This window comes from Metopolophium dirhodum, chromosome 9 (genome assembly GCF_019925205.1).
Source record: "Metopolophium dirhodum isolate CAU chromosome 9, ASM1992520v1, whole genome shotgun sequence".
Lineage (NCBI taxonomy): Eukaryota > Metazoa > Arthropoda > Insecta > Hemiptera > Aphididae > Metopolophium > Metopolophium dirhodum.
In genome coordinates, this window is record NC_083568.1 from 12,238,912 (window position 1) to 12,255,824 (window position 16,913).

At 29.3% G+C, this 16,913-nt stretch overlaps 1 protein-coding gene across 1 annotated transcript in view; it reads left to right on the forward strand.

The window, feature by feature from the left end:
• LOC132952816 (cAMP-specific 3',5'-cyclic phosphodiesterase) overlaps positions 1 to 16,913 on the forward strand; it is a 680,524-nt gene that overhangs the window by 5,669 nt on the left and 657,942 nt on the right. Inside the window, exon 2 of the mRNA XM_061025261.1 lies at positions 9,222 to 9,291. Within this exon, the coding sequence (XP_060881244.1) occupies positions 9,271 to 9,291 (21 nt within the window). The 5' untranslated portion in view covers positions 9,222 to 9,270. The remainder of the gene's footprint in view (positions 1 to 9,221; positions 9,292 to 16,913) is intronic.

Here is a 16,913-nt window from a genome sequence, read left to right on the forward strand (position 1 = left end):
CCTGACTTTGGGAGTTTATCGTTATAGTACCTATTCGTGTATTGCATGAACGCGCCTCGTCCGAGCTATACCTCTGCCTTTGACGATAAGTCCCGATTGTTGCCGATTCCACGCGTCGGTGCATTTGCCGGATCCGTATGACGTATATTATGTCAGCACGACATTTTATTTCATTTTTACCAGGTTTAGTCCTTTTTTACAGTTGTACCTTCATTGGTAATATTACATTAGTCGTTTAAATAATATTAAGCTAACACGTATATCGTTAACAATGGTAAACCTCCGAAAGTGAATATTGTAGAGCTGAGTGAACTAAAAGTAAGTGATTTAAACAATCACAGCTAAAAGGGGAAAAATCAAAAAAGAAGAATAATATAGGTTTTAAAATTTGGCGTTTGACATCAATCGTCTTGGTGGCTCGTTTACTAAATAATTGATGGCGGTGTAAAGGCTGTAGAGTAGTGGGACCTAGGTACACTTTGAGGTACCTTCTGTTGAAGTGACCAATAAGTGACCTATAGATTATGCCAAGTATATTAGCTACCGAGCCGCAAAACCGTATGGCGTACGAGGGATTCAGAGCATGCAACTGGCAAAATTAAAAAAACTTACGACAGAATCTCAACAAGGCACAAGCTGTCTCGTGTATCTATTAGTACAGGGATTTCAGACAACACAATCATCATGCCTACTCCAGTATAGGGCTGAAAAAAGCAAAAAATAATATTTTAACCGACCTAACCACTTGTAAGTTGTAATATAATAATAATAGTAATAAGGGGTGGTCCAAGCTACACCGAGTCATGTCATGTTCTTATGGTCACGTGAGTTTCTATTTTTATACCAAAATGTATAACTTTACTATAATGACACCGAATTATTATAAATTAATATAATAGTACTTGCATTTTTTAGTAATCATTTTTCTACGGAGCTGTAATAAAAATAAATATAACCATCACTCGATCAAAAGTTGAATATATTCAACTTATTGTAGTAACGTTTGGTCAGTGTGGTATCGTGTGATAAAATAACGATATAACCATATGGTATCCCTTAATTGAACCACGTGGTTCTGTCAATCAGAGAAAATTATTTTACGTGACACGACGTGGCACGCCGTAGCGTTAACACCTTTCTACACATCGTGGACGACCGATTGCGATAATGATCGTACTTTTCAAAATGCAATGTAATCGTTCATACAGGTCGCAATAAGAATACATAAAATCAACAGTACACATAAACTAAAAAATATGTACGAAACGTTATACAGGGTGATTCATTCTTCACGATTCAGGAAATATAACTAGGAAGGTTATGGAAGTTAAAATTGTTTTTTTTTTTAATTTGATGGTCATGCTTATTTACGTTGTTTTATAATATTGCCATAAGATTTTCATCTGCCTTTCTAAACACTTACAAGCTTATAACTGCAGCATTTGACTTTAAAATGGCAACACATATGCTTAAATTTTTAGATATTATTGATAAAACTAGATCGTTGGTGGACCACCGATCGCGTATGATCTCGAGTCTTTCCAAATGTAGCGAAATCGCTCTTATAGGTCACCATAATGATACTAAGTGTTAAGTCTTAACATCAACTGCATTATAGGTACAATGCGCTAAAAATGTACGAAACGGTAAGTAAATCCTTATAAGCATGCGTTCGAATATCTATACATGTATTTGCCTCACGTCATTGTATTTACACGTAGTACATTGTTAGTGTGTGTATGTGTGTGTGTGTGTGTGTGTGTGTGTGTGTGTGTGTGTGTGTGTGTGTGTGTGTGTGTGTGTGTGTGTGTGTGTGTGTGTGTGTTAGAAACGCGATAACTACATTAAGATTGCGATGCGGTGATAGTGATTCGAGATGGTTCGAGAAAAAAATTTATGTTCGCGCGTTACTTTAATTTACGAGTTGTATAGCTGGTCTATATATTATTATTCCGTCGAGATGATATTATAACTATTATTATTATCATCGTCGTCGTTGTCGTCGTCGTTACTCGTATTGTCGTATTTTGCCGTTGCCTATTATTAATATATTTTTATCAGTTTCGGACAAAGCTTTTCGGTTTCTGAATGACGATAGCTGAGAAGCCAAAAGTTGTACGTTCAGTTTTTCTCACAATCGTTGCACGAGACAATTCAGAGTAAATCAGTGTTGATATTATCATTTTGTCGAATGTTTACAAGTCTTAAATAAATACTTTCTATTTTTTTTTCATAATCGAAGTATGTCTATTTATTGGATCTATTAAGACGTATTTTTAGTTCAAAATGTATAACAGGGCAACCTAAAAATAAAAGACAATATAATATAATCTACATTTTTAAAAATATTTAAACCTATGCAAAATTAAAGCGCATCACACACATCGCAAGTCCAGAATACTTAATTTTGTCAAATACGAAACAAGCCATTTTGGGATATCTATAATATACAATATGTTATAAGACATAAAATGTCTTATGGTCAAAACTTACTACATAATGAAAGTCTAGAATTTTTCGTGTGTCCACTGTCCATGAATTAATATCTAACAATAATGACTAATAAATACAAATAAAGCTCACTTTTTCCATTTTGATTACAAACAATAAATTCAAAAACGTATTAAAAATGTATTGATGCACAACAAAATCCTACATTACTAACTTTTACTCTGTACTATGTTTTGCAAGAAAAAAAACTGATCTTCTAATTGTCTTAAAAATATAAAAATATAAAACAGCTCTGTTCTAAAATGTAGCGTTTTTGACACATTAATGACATCTTGGTTACCGGTGTAATTATTATCACGTCATACAGCACGCAGAGAAGAGTAGCCTAAGATTTTTCAATAATAAATTATTATGTTTACTTCTGTTTTCGCGCCCGCAGTATGACTGTCAGCGTTTTCGATGTGACTTTAGCTGCAGTAGGTTAGGTAAGGTTAGGCCTAACCTAAACTTGTTTTGGCGCCTCATTAAAATTTACTGTTTTCAATTTTTTTTTTTTATTTGTACGTACCTGTTTTGTTGAAAAATCTCAACTTCTAGACGTAGGTTCCCAAACGTTTACAGCCTTGGCACGCTTAGTTTGTGTTTCGCGGATCTCTGACACTCCAACTCAACGACCCCAATTTTTCAACTTTTTCATAAAATACATTTATCAGGAATATCGCTAAGTCGCGTAATAATATTACGTTTGAGTAAAAAAATAACGAATTAAAAACGAAATTTTGTATTAATATAAAAATACTCGGTAGAAAAAGTCCACCGAACAAACTTTAGAACCCGCTGGTCTAGACATCCGTCCTGCACGTGTACGTTCCACCACTGTCTGTCGCGGACAAAATTATAATAACTGAGCCGTTATAATTGATTTCTCGTGTAGGTGTAGCCTGCAGTGAATGCTACAGCGAATGATTTACCCCGCTCGGACGGTTTTCTTATTTTTTTGTAATTTTCATTAATCGTATAATATAAGTTTCCGAGCGTTACGCCAACGCGGTTCTTTGATTGCAAAACGTAATATTTTTATTTTCACCGCGGGGGTACGAGGTGATAATATTATTACTAGTAGGAATATGACTTGATTCTATATATTATACAATGATGGGCAATTCCCGGTTGCACCATTTGTCGGAAATTAACCGGAAAAAAAACTGCGTGATTAAATCACAGTTAACGCACGTAAGACCAATAATAATGGTGTATATAATTTCAAGCATTTTTACTTGTACTTCTCTAATAAAAATGTAATAAAAAAAACGTTCGGTTTCAATTGGGTCACACTGCTATAGTATAGTGTGATTAATGGGTATCATAACAATTCGGTTTTTAACATGATTACTTCATAGGTAAACAAATAATTAATAAACAGACAATAAACAACAAATTAGTTCGTTTACAGCAGTTAATAATGATAAAGTGTATAAAATAAATCAGTCTTTTTTATTTCTTTAATATTTTAAACAATTTTTAACCCTCAAAATATCATTGTTAAATAAATAGGCACGTCGAAAACAGGACGTAGGTACCTCGAAAAGTTAATATAATTATGTAAGACTAATAGTTATATTTATCGTAGGAATATAATATTAAATTAATATTATTATAATATTTACTATAACAGGTTATCGTCCAATTAAATTTGGTAACGTTCGAAAAAAAAATTGAGCGTTCACAATCATGTTACCAAAAATTCCTTTTTCAATCGTATTTTATCGTTCTGGTATATTATATATCGTAATCCCGATAAGGAACACCGGGACAAAATTCAAAATTCCGGGACGTCTGGATACCCTAGCCCATGTTATATTATCCACACTTATACGGTATACCCAACTTGAGGCACTTAAATTCGAGGTAAAATTTATTCAGTTGTCCACGTTTACTATATATACATAACGAATAGATGAAATTAACGAGGATCCGGCCACACAATTTTATGTCATATGAACACAGTAATATTACTCACATATGAATATTTTTTTGGCGTTCACAGTGTGCGATAAAAATGAATAATCAACAAAAAATTTGTTTGACTTTTTTTTTAGTTTCCTTGCTCCACTCAAAAAAAATGTTAAAAAGGTTTCATCAGTATAGTTAGTTGATTATAGTTCGTATATATTATATGCGTATAATATAGCTAGTTAATAGTTAGGTACTTAGAACACAATTATTCTTTTTTCTGCTAAAAATATTAACTGTTTAGGTTATACTTAAATTATTAAAACATAATATACAATCGTACAATAATACAATTAAAAATAATTAAATAAAGATATTATATGAAAGTGTCAATGATAACAGGAAATAATAAATAATACACATTTTAATATTAACAGTTTTTGGTATATTCTTGGGGGTTCAAGGGTGCCAACCCTTTTGAATGTTCTATACCTGTAGCTATTATGTATATACCATTATACCGTATTCTCGTTCATCGATGTAATTTATCGTTTTCGGAGTTGTATAATTCGCCCTCGCCACGTAAATAAAATACAAATACCGCGCCAAACATAGGTACGTTACAATAACACAAACATAATATGTTGGTGTACAATTTCTGATTGTTTTTTACTCGCTCCGAAAATTTAACTGTCCGTAAACGAAATTCGCCATTATACGCATTACAGCTTGGTGAACTTTTTTTCAAAACGTCGCAGAATACCTCATAATTTTGTTGTACAATTTGTTCACTGAGCATGATATTATGATGAATTCACGCTAATGTAATAGCTGACTGCAGTGATACGATAGACCTGTAGAGGACATTAATTCGTCGAGGTCAAACTCATACGAGTTACCCACTATATTTTTATACCGTTAAAATCACGTCGACCGTTATAATATTATATTATTATTGTATCAAGAGATCGTACCGTAATTTCAAATTTTGCGCCGCAAAAAAAACCTGTAAATTACAATTGATATATATTATTAAATATTCATTTAATATTAAAACCGTGTCGGACTGCCGTCTAAATACATTTCTATTTTCCGATGAGACATGTTATTAGACTGTACTAACCTTCGACAAATTAATATTAATCGTCTGTTAGTGTTTAGCGTACCTTCGACAATAGGTCTAGATATGCATATGCCATGCCATCGGTAAAAGAGTACGTCGTACGTCTTTTCTTCTTGCTATTTCTTAATGCTGCTAACATTGAAACAATTTTTGTTTTCAAACTATATTGCTTTTGGATAGACACGAGTTAAAATAACAAACGAGATAAAGTATGTACATCGTACATATTTTATAACGAATGACGAATCGTGTAAAAATAACAATGTTAAGCATAGTTTTTAATGGAGTTTTTCGTAAAAAAAAACTATAGAAACAACAAATAATGCCGACTTAAAAAACGTTAAAACCTATATTGTCTATGTTTTTATTAGAAAACTAGTAAACAAACCTAAAATAACACAATATACTAAGTAATTAACTTGGGTATAGGTTAGTAAAATGAATGGGTACACAAACAAACAATTTTGAATAAGTGCGAATACATATAACACGTTTCAATATATTTTTTTTTATAACATTGAATATTTTAATAAGTTTGAGTAATGAATAAAATAACAGTAAACATTATTTAAATTTTAAAATATTATTTCGATTGTGTTTAGAAATTCAAAACAGCCAAACGAATGAGTGCATTTTCCCGCTTCAACGATTTCACAGACTTAAAACATAATAACTGTATTCATTCACATATTTGTTCAATTGATCTTTATTTCATATTGGTGATTTGACCATGAAAGCAGTAAAAGTAATTTACATTATAATAATTATATTGCTAACATGACAATGGTGTACAAAAAATAAAAATAAAATGAACAAACTAAATATTGTGAGCAAAATTATTACGTAGGCATAAAGTTTGATATGATCATGCATATTATAATTAGGTACACGGAGTGCAGGTATGGAAAAAATACAAATAAATTGTCTTCGGCGTAGGTTAGATGATTAGAAACCATTATTATATTATTGTTAATTACAACAGACGAAAAATCTGTCACAAACATATTTATGTTAAAAAAAAAATAAATGGATAAAACGTTATTACTTATTTGCAACACATGATAATATATATTTAATTATATAATATAATATAATAACATATAATATATAATCAATTTTAAGTTTATTATAATAATATTTAATATTGTAAAATAACTTTTGATCGTAGAGACGTTCTTTGTAAATATATTTTTTGTTACACGCTAAAGAATATGAATATATTTTGGAAATATCAATATAAATATGTATTATGTGAATTTGGAAGACAACGGATTTTCTAAAAAGAAACGTGTCCTTTCTAGATTATAATTTAGAATATATTTAGGTAGGTATACCTACCTACAGTAATTGAGGACTTGTTTTATAATTGGGTACACGTTTTCGTTTACCACGCTAATTTCCATCTCATTATTATTTGCTTACTTTATTTTACGTTATTTAAATAATTTAAAGTAACGTTTTTAAATATTTAATTGTTTTATACATTCAATAAGATGATAAAGATTATTTTATTTTATTTCAACCCCCCGCGCCCCATATATAGGCTGTTTATAACATGCAAAAGTTTTCGGAGTCCTAAATTATTGAGGCCCCTAACTTTAAAGGCGGGGATAAAATCATACCCTTTCCCCCCACACAAAGACAAATACCTGAATACGCCACTGATAGCATCTTGGACATGGATTAAAAATTCATTTAAATTTATTTTTATGGATAAGCGTACATTTTGATAGAAATTAAATAGGTATGTCTCTTTTAATAACTATGTTACATTTTAGATTCTGAGCGAAGCGATGAATGTATTAATTTTATAATGATGTGTGTTTTTTTTGTGTCTGTCATCACCTTTTAGGACAGTAAAAGTGCTTGGATATTCTTCAACAGTAACTTTTCTGATAGGAAAGTGAATCTAGTTGGTAATTTGGGGGGGTCAAAAGTAAAAAGGTGGGTAAGTGGATGTCGCTCTGCTATACAGTAGGTTACAAGTGGGTCACTGTAATGGATGGTGTTAAATTTGAATTCAATGATATAAGAAAAACGATTCTGAGCGAAAACGGTCAGGCAGCCTATGATATTACCAAGTATATTTGATGATATTATTGTGAATAAAGTAATTTATATATAACCTATTTACGTGGAGCCTTGTTTTCAATTTTCAATCCTTAGCTATAAAAGTTGAACATTTTATAAATTGTTAACTAAAAAATAATTATTTAATAATAAATTTGATAAATGTTGTCAAAATTTGAACTTTAAATGCTTATAAAAAAAATTGTGCCTATGTATTTTTAATATTTTTCAACTGCTATTAGAACGATATATCAGGAGCCTTATATTACATTTTCACGCTTTTTTACCCTACAAATAAAATTTTATTGATATTTATAGAAAAAAAAACTAAAAAAATTGAAAACTGTACTTAAGTTACTTAGCTTAAATAATAAACGAAGCACAACTTTTATATAGTTTATATGAGGTTCAAATGATTTTAAAAACCGTATATGATTCTGAACAAAATGTTGGAGGTATTGATTTTAAAATAATATTCTGTACTTTTAATTATTATTTTCAGTGCCACGGTAGAATTAATAAAAAGTTTCATACAACGCCTTTAATACAACGAATTTGTTTGAAATTAAACACAGGCATTTATTGAAAATGTCTAATTTTAAATCAATCACCAAAAGTTATTTTAAAAAAATTGCGTTAAATCTATGGGTAATAATGTGATCCCTTCAATTCAATAGAGTTAATTAGTAGGTACGTTTATAATCGATTTACACTTTAACAGTCAAGTGGGTTGTTGAGAAAACGATGAGTTCAATTGTTTTGAGTCAAAGGATCCATCAGAATAGAGGTCACTAGGGCATGAATAAAACCATTGAAAAAAGATAAATTAAAGGGTCTAAATACTATTTGATAAAACGCATTTGCGGGTATTGTATTTCAAATGTCGACAAACGTATGAAAGGTATGGATAATTTATAAAAAATTTAATTAAATTTGTGCACGTTAGCATATTATGCTATTGTGTGTGTTTCAAATAGAACGTTTATACGACACCATACCTACTTAATGCGTTAATTGGTTCTATACGACTCAAAAACAAACTATAACGGTCACGTCATAGTTGTTCGAATATCATATTATAGATTTAATAACTATAATGTCTATAATAAATAATAATATTATATTATGTTTCTGTAATGTATTAGACGAAGGCGTATTTATTGTATTATAACTGATGACAATATCGTGGAACGCAAATATGGTATATTATATCTATGGTAGTATAGTTGATGTATAGGTACAACTATTGATTATAGAATAGACTATTCTATAAAATCAATGGTACAACCAAAGTATTGTTAGTACCTATTCTTTTCGTCACGTATTATAAGCCAATACGTATACTGCGTTGGTATTTACTTTTTAGTAATATTTCTCAATCTTGTCAATATTATCATCCATCGAGACATTTAAATTTAAAAATTGTTCAAAGTTTACGAAGTGACAAGACCAATTCTCTGAGTGTAGTGTGTCATAACATCATATCAAAATATTTTATTATTTAGTTTTTAAAACTATATTATCATCGTTGTCTTTTAATGATGTCGTCTTAAGTTTGACGTGAAATATAATATTATAATACAATGAACAATGATGGAATGTACTTTTTATTGTTTTTTAACAGACTTTATTCGATTGAAGAAAACCACCAGATTGCAATCATAGGAAATTTGATGCAGCCAAGCGGATCAAACGTAAGTCAATACGAAATTTTAAATAGAAATATCATGTAAAATAATATGCATGAAGGTATTTTTAAAAAAAAAACTACCTATATCATTACAAATTATTGACATTCATACATAGTGTATACATGTTAATAGTAGTTTATTGATAATCTTAGTTAATCACACGAGGTACATATATTGTTTGATATTTCGAGAGTGGAAAGACATAATCCGTTAGATATATTATGACGTATAATAATATTATAGTTACGCGTATTTATGATAATCAATAATACATAGACAATTATAAATAAAAATTTGCGATTAATTATGTGTCTGTATTAGATACAATGCTACTTATGTGAAGTATGTTTAAAAATTATTTTGAAATAAATTGGTGGATTCCAAAAATTGATTTTGAAGAATGTTACATTTTTTTGCACATATCAACTGTGTAATAATTTATAAACTAAAATGTGCAAGCTTTTTTTTACTACACTCATATAATACTGATATATTATAATGTCCACTTACATATTAAAGTACTTACCATAACGATATTACAATATTGCTCTTTTGAAAACAGTGAAAAAAAATCGTTTAGCGGTTAACACTGTCTATATTCGACCACCCGAGACTCGACAGCAATATTGTTCGTACATTGTGGAACGGGCACGTATAGCGTTGGGAATTTGTCATTTTTATCGTTATAAACCTAACAACTGTTGAAAACTAGAAATAAATTTACTATTTTCATATTAAATGTCTGTAAGCGAAGGAGAAAAACAAAACAATAAATGAAAAACACACCAAAATCCAGCGAGAGTATAATAATTGTTCGGCGTAAAACCAAACGTAATCATTACGATATGAAGGTACCTACGTGTTATAATGTATTTATGTGCGAAACCGCACACGCAGCTGATGCTAATACGTTTCGCTCTCATGCCCAACGTCCAACCCTGACCAAACATCAACCCCCGATCCGACATCCACCCCGACCCAATGATGACCCAACATCCACTCTCGGCGTGCATGCACTCGGGCGCGGGTTCAGAGTGCCGAGTCGTACTCGTAGGGTGAGTATAATTTACTTGTATAATAGTACCGTTGTACGTAACATAATATGAGCACCAGAAAAAGTCGAGATCAATACAAATCTAGGGAGAGAGAGAGAGAGAGAAAGAGAGAGAGACCTGCGGAAAATATTGTTTTAGGCTGTTGCCTTATTGAGTACCTATTGCACGAGTCCTGCAAACGAATGACTGCGATGTTCGACACCGAACAGTATCGGTCGATGTTGCTGATTTTCTACTCACAGATGATATAATATACATGTGGATAGGACATGCGAAGTATTAAAGTATGTTCGAAGTGCACACTAGTTACCAAAGTGGTTACATATGTTATGCAATTAAAGTCATGGTATCCTTTCTGCTGATAATCATAAAATATCAAATAATAATAATTTAGGATAATGCTTTTGAAATACAATATCATGACGAATATTATTACACTTATTCCGATACTATTATATTAAAACGAGAAATAACATTTAAATAAATTTAATTGAGAGTTTGGCAGATTAGGTGGGTTGTAGTTTTTTTTCCCGTATCATATAAACCATACACCCACAACCTCATAATATGATAACCATGATGGTAACTAAAGTAGACTATTCTATCACAGTAGGCATACCGCGTTTATTAGGTAGGGCGTAGTTATAGGCATGTGCCCTATCCATGTATATAAAATTTCTATGATTTTGCTACTGCTGATCACGGTTGTAACTAGAGAAATTTTATTATTATAACGGTCAGGGAGGCAGCAAACTTTATTTCATGTCGGTTAGGTCTTATCTATACCTAAATCTTACTAAATCTGTGACTTAACGTAATATCTGAGCTAAGTGTCATATTATAAATGTATAATAGGTACATACAAATCAACAATGTAACTAGATTAGGGTATCTCCTATGAAAACATTCTGCCCGATACTTTATGTTTATACATATAAGGTGATTCCCACTCACCCCACAGTTTACGCCTACGCTTCTCAACAGCAAAACAAAAACAGAACTAATATTATATTGTACCCAGGTATACTTATCATAATGTTATGATGTAACCATAACGCGAAACTGTGATGAAATCTGTGCGTGGTTTGTCGTTGACGAAATTTGGCACTTGCTATCGGTCGTGGATGTATAGATATTAGGCCCGTCGTTATTTTTTTATAGTTTACGTGTTTTGACTCGGTGACTATCAGTTTTTGTCGAATTTTCGTACCGACTGGCCTGAACGAATTTCCGAGCATATAAGTACCTCATACTTATATACTATACAGGTACGTTGATATTATCACAGCTTGGTTCTATATTGTTTTTTGGAACAATACCGATTTTGACAATAATAGACTTGTCTCGTTTTTTTTCATATATACGTTTCAATTGAACCATATCCAGTGTTTGAATTGGAAAAATTAATTAGAGGACCTCAATCCTATGATTTAAAAACCACGGTCTGAGTGCAAAATTATGTAACACACTACCCGTGAGGGGTTTTACTACATTTCTACTTTCAATACATGTATTAAAAATAGAATTCATGAACATGGATTTATATTCATCTAAATATTTGCCTATTCAAATATTTAGTTGTTACTAATAAAAAATATTTTATTAATAATTAAAATTTCCATTTTGATAGTACAACCAAATAAAAATAAATAATAATTACAAACACTTTTATTTTATGTTCTTAATAAAAATAGTAATATTAATAAATAAGAAATAAAAAGTTATTATCGCGTTCGTTGAGTGAGAGAGAGAGAGAGTGAGGGATAGTTTCAGGGTGGTTGGAGTGGGCTGACACAACCAGCGTGACCATAGGAACGGGTGAATATTTACATACGTGTTATCAAAATAAATAAACCCTAACTAAAACTAAAATCAAACATATTTAAAACTGTAAAACGTATTATATTTTTCAACAATTGGTTTATTGGTTGTATCATTAACAACGATTTAAATCCACATTTGCAGGTGAAAAATTAATTCACGCATTAGATTGTGCTGTTACAGTTGTCGTTGCAGTAAATAATATAATAGTTTAATAGCAACAAAAAAAAACCACACACCACCAATTTGAGCACTGAAATTTAAATATTTAATAGAAAGGTCCACGTTATATCCATATATACGACTGGTAGCTCGAAGTCTTTGTACAAATATAGCACAGTATCAGAAATTCTAAAATCTCAACGAGGACAATTGTCAAACAATCTAAGTCAGACAAACTAAAGTCTTAGGTTTTAGTAAGGTCTCTGATTTTTTTTTATAAAAAAAATAATTATAAGAAATAATATTATGCATAACAATTGATGTAACACTATTATAGGTATATTATTTTTATAATAAATATTAATGTAAGTATTACACTATGTATAGTATACAACATGATTTATGATGTACACTGTCTATTTATAATAATATTATATGGATATACGTCATTCGCACTATTTCCATCCATTTGACTAATCTATTTTACTTTATCGATTTCAAACGAATCGCAATAAAAACACACCTTTTAGGGCAGCAGAAATATGATCCGTCACTTTCATGTAAAATAAATTTTATATGGTAATATTATTCAATATAATATAATGTTATACGCAGCGCAATTGAATTTCTCGTTAACACCAACTAAATCGCTTAATAGTAAACGAAGTTTATTATTGTGTATCGGTAGGTAATAATATATTTATCATTAAAATTAAATGTACATCTCGACGTCGAAATTCGATTTTCTGTTTAATACAATTTAATGGATGTACTCGATAACTGCGCCGACAAAACTTAAACGCGATGAACGGTTACGCGGCGAGGTCAATAACGTCTATCCGTCAATAATATTATGTTATTGACGATCAAGCAAAGCACTATTATGCGATACGTTTCCATAAAATAATTTTACTGTATGTTTGATAATATTATGTAGCACTAGATAGGACGTCGGAGCATATTTTTTATAACTCCTAAAATTCATCTGTTATTAAATATAACAGCTGCATATAGTTCATTTTCACTATTTTAAACTTAGATTTCAGACACAGCTGGTCTTTGAGGTTAATCAATAAAAAAAAAAAAAAATCGTAACCAACGTTTGTACATTGCAATTATTGTTATACCTACTCAGTAGGTTAGCATAGGTTGTGTACGACTTAGTTTGTATTTAAAATATTAGAACTTTTGGTAGGATAATGTACGTTGGTATTATTTCCATACACCATACGATCGATATGTGACCAGAACTATATTTATAATATTATCAAATGTAACAATACTGAACAACTGAACATTGTTTTTTAGTTATTTTTCCCGTGTGGAAGCCATCTACAACATTTTTTTTAAACCGTCAGGGACAATTTGATGGGTGAAAAATAAATAATGAAAATATTGACTTTTTATTGTAAAACAAATAGAAATTATTATTTAAAAAAAAAAATGCATTTTTGAAATGGAGTTTCATCAAATATATATTAAATTTGAAGTTTACGACTTTATACAAAATACACAAACTGTGTATTATAATACATTAAAAATACTGAATTCGATTTACTGACTGATATTAAGACGAATCTAAAATTTTTTATGTATCGAGGTTTCAAATATGTACCTATGTTAAAAAAAGGAAATTTACTCAAATTAAATCCATGAGACAATAAATATTTGATATAAAATAATATATGATGCATATTGTATTCGGTATAATACTGGTTTCTTAAAAACCGTGACAGGGTATAAATGTAAATACAGCTCCGGGAAATAAAACCTTATGACGCTTTTCATTATTATATTATTCTGATTTATTTTAAATTCTTCGAATTACACCAATTTTTGTTTTTAAACAAACAATGCATTCATTTTATATTTAAAGTTCAATATAATAAGATTTAAGTAGAATTCAAAAGGAATTTCAAATTTAATAAAAACAATAATATTTAGTATATTATATTATATAAAAAAAAAATAGAAATAAAATAATAAAATACATACGCTTAACTATGGTTGGTAAAGAATAAACATTTGGCTACTTTAAAAAAATAAATATTTTTGTGTTTATTCAACTTTAAAGTATTTTCTAACCATATTATTCAATAGTATTTAAATTATTAATCATGTAGGTATTTATGTCACTCAAAATAATATGTCTTATGACGGGTAACACGCAGACCCGACCATTACAGTTCATCGGACCCTTAAATAGTAATTTAATGGGTCATGCTTGGATCATTAAATTTTAACGAGCTGTTAAATGTATAAAACATAATATATAATATATATGTAAGTAAAACTTCACACAATCGGAATGATATTTAAGTAATTTGTGTTGGATACTATACAGTGCAAGAAATCACAAAACCAATACATCAGTAAAACAATGAATACTGACAACATTTTATATACATACATATTATTTTAAATATATTTATATATATTATAAACTGTTATAATATACAGTATGGATAGAAAAACTTGGTACTGTATGTTTTTCGATTTTCATTATTAAAAATGTATACATATATTATGCTACAAATTTACTAGACAACATTCACACACGATATACTCGTATTGACATTTAAACTTTATAAAAATAATTCAAAATGGGGAATAACTAAAATAATACATGGTAACTTTTTTAATTTCCCAGAACGAAATTACGAGGCGTGGAAATAATGGTTGATATCTCCAAAACGGATAAATAAAAATCATCATAAGTTGTACTTAAACGCTCTTATATGTGAGGATGTTTCAAACTTAAAGTCAACAATAATATTTTGTTAAATGTCAAAAGACCCAAACTACTATTCCACGTATTATTTGAACACAATTTCGAAGAATAACAGCCTGAGTGTAGAAAAAAAGTCACCAACTTTTGAAACGAAGTATTTCTCCTTGTTTTTTGACAAGAAACTGTTAAGTATATTATTATGTTTGATGACATAAGTTCAAATGTTGAAAACCCATAACTGGACCACTGGATAGCTGTTTAAGTATTTTGTTCGATATCGTTTAAGAGTATTTACACTATAATACAAAGATACATTTTACTAGGTAGAGGTAGTTTCAGTTTCAAAAATATTGAATATAAAATAAAAGTGAAAGCATAAACTTATCCCATTTGTCAAATATTATGGGTATTCAAAAGGTTACTTTGTTAATTCAGAACTAAAATTAACTTTAAGGCACATTCAGACCAACTTTTGTAATGTAGTACTTACACAATTGTAATTTCATAGCTTAACATAAATTGAAAAAAATTCTACTTAAAGATTTTACATCGATCTATTAATTATTTTAATGAATATAGTTGTATATATGTACCTATATATTATAATGATTTTAAATATTATTTACTGATGGAAATTTGATAAAATCGTGTTAATCATGCATAAATTGTTTAATAATTGTAGAAATATAAATAACATATTACAGGTACGTGGAATGATTGTATGACCAGAGACGCTACCTATCATAATTTAAAAAAAACTTGTTTTTTATTTTTAATTCTCACATTAATTTATTGGATTTAACAAGTAACAAGTTAACTTTATGAAAAAAAAATAAACATGACATTTGTATATTATTTTTATGATGGTCATATTTTAGGTTTATTATTTATTTTGAACGAAAACACGCTTATTTAAATTTTATTTTATTCTGAAAATAATTGTACATACAAAATGTAACGTTGTACCAATACTGTATATTTTTTATACAAATTTAAACTTTAGATGGTTGAATTTTTCGTTTAGGTACTTACAAAGGCTATTATTTCAATAATAAAATATTAGTTCAATTATTAATATTTTATTATAAAAATATTCAGAAGTTGATTTTTCTCAGAATACTATATTAAATAATTATTGCATTTCCATTTCAAATAAAAAAACATTTAGAAACAATATAATTATAATCAATAAAAGTAATAGATTTTTTCTAACACTTTAGAATGAATCAAGAAAGTACTTCAGGTTCGAAAATGATTTTTTTCTTTCGTTAGAGACCGATGGAACATGACGTATTAATTATTAAAAATCTAGTTTCCAATACAAAGGCCTGCTCGTATGCCATCAATTGTGGTTAAAAGCTTTTATGTAAAATCGTGTTCCCTGTGAATCTATACCATACATTGTGTTAAGTTATTAATTGTAAAGAACAATGCATTTTCATCAATTCTATTTATGTTAAGTTCCTTTATTTAAAAGTTATCGACTTCGATATAGGTTTTAAATATACATCTTGCTTTTGTATGAGTATTTTAATAATTTTCTTGATCGAAAAACCTGTTTTATATTGAAATCTTATGAGATGATCATTATGGTTATACTGTCTTTCATTTTTTAAATGATATAAATATTTTCTTAGATAATTATTAAAAGTTTTTTAAGTGGTTTCATTAAATTTATTTTCAAATTGTTTATATTGAAACTTCAGAACTGAATTTAATTTCTACAATTATATATAAAAGTCCTAAATGCGAAATTCAAAAATTGATAAGAATTAAAAAATATCATTATTCTATGAACTATGCATAAATATTGGTTCCGATTTAAAAACATTCGTTTTTCAGCACTCTGAACTCGT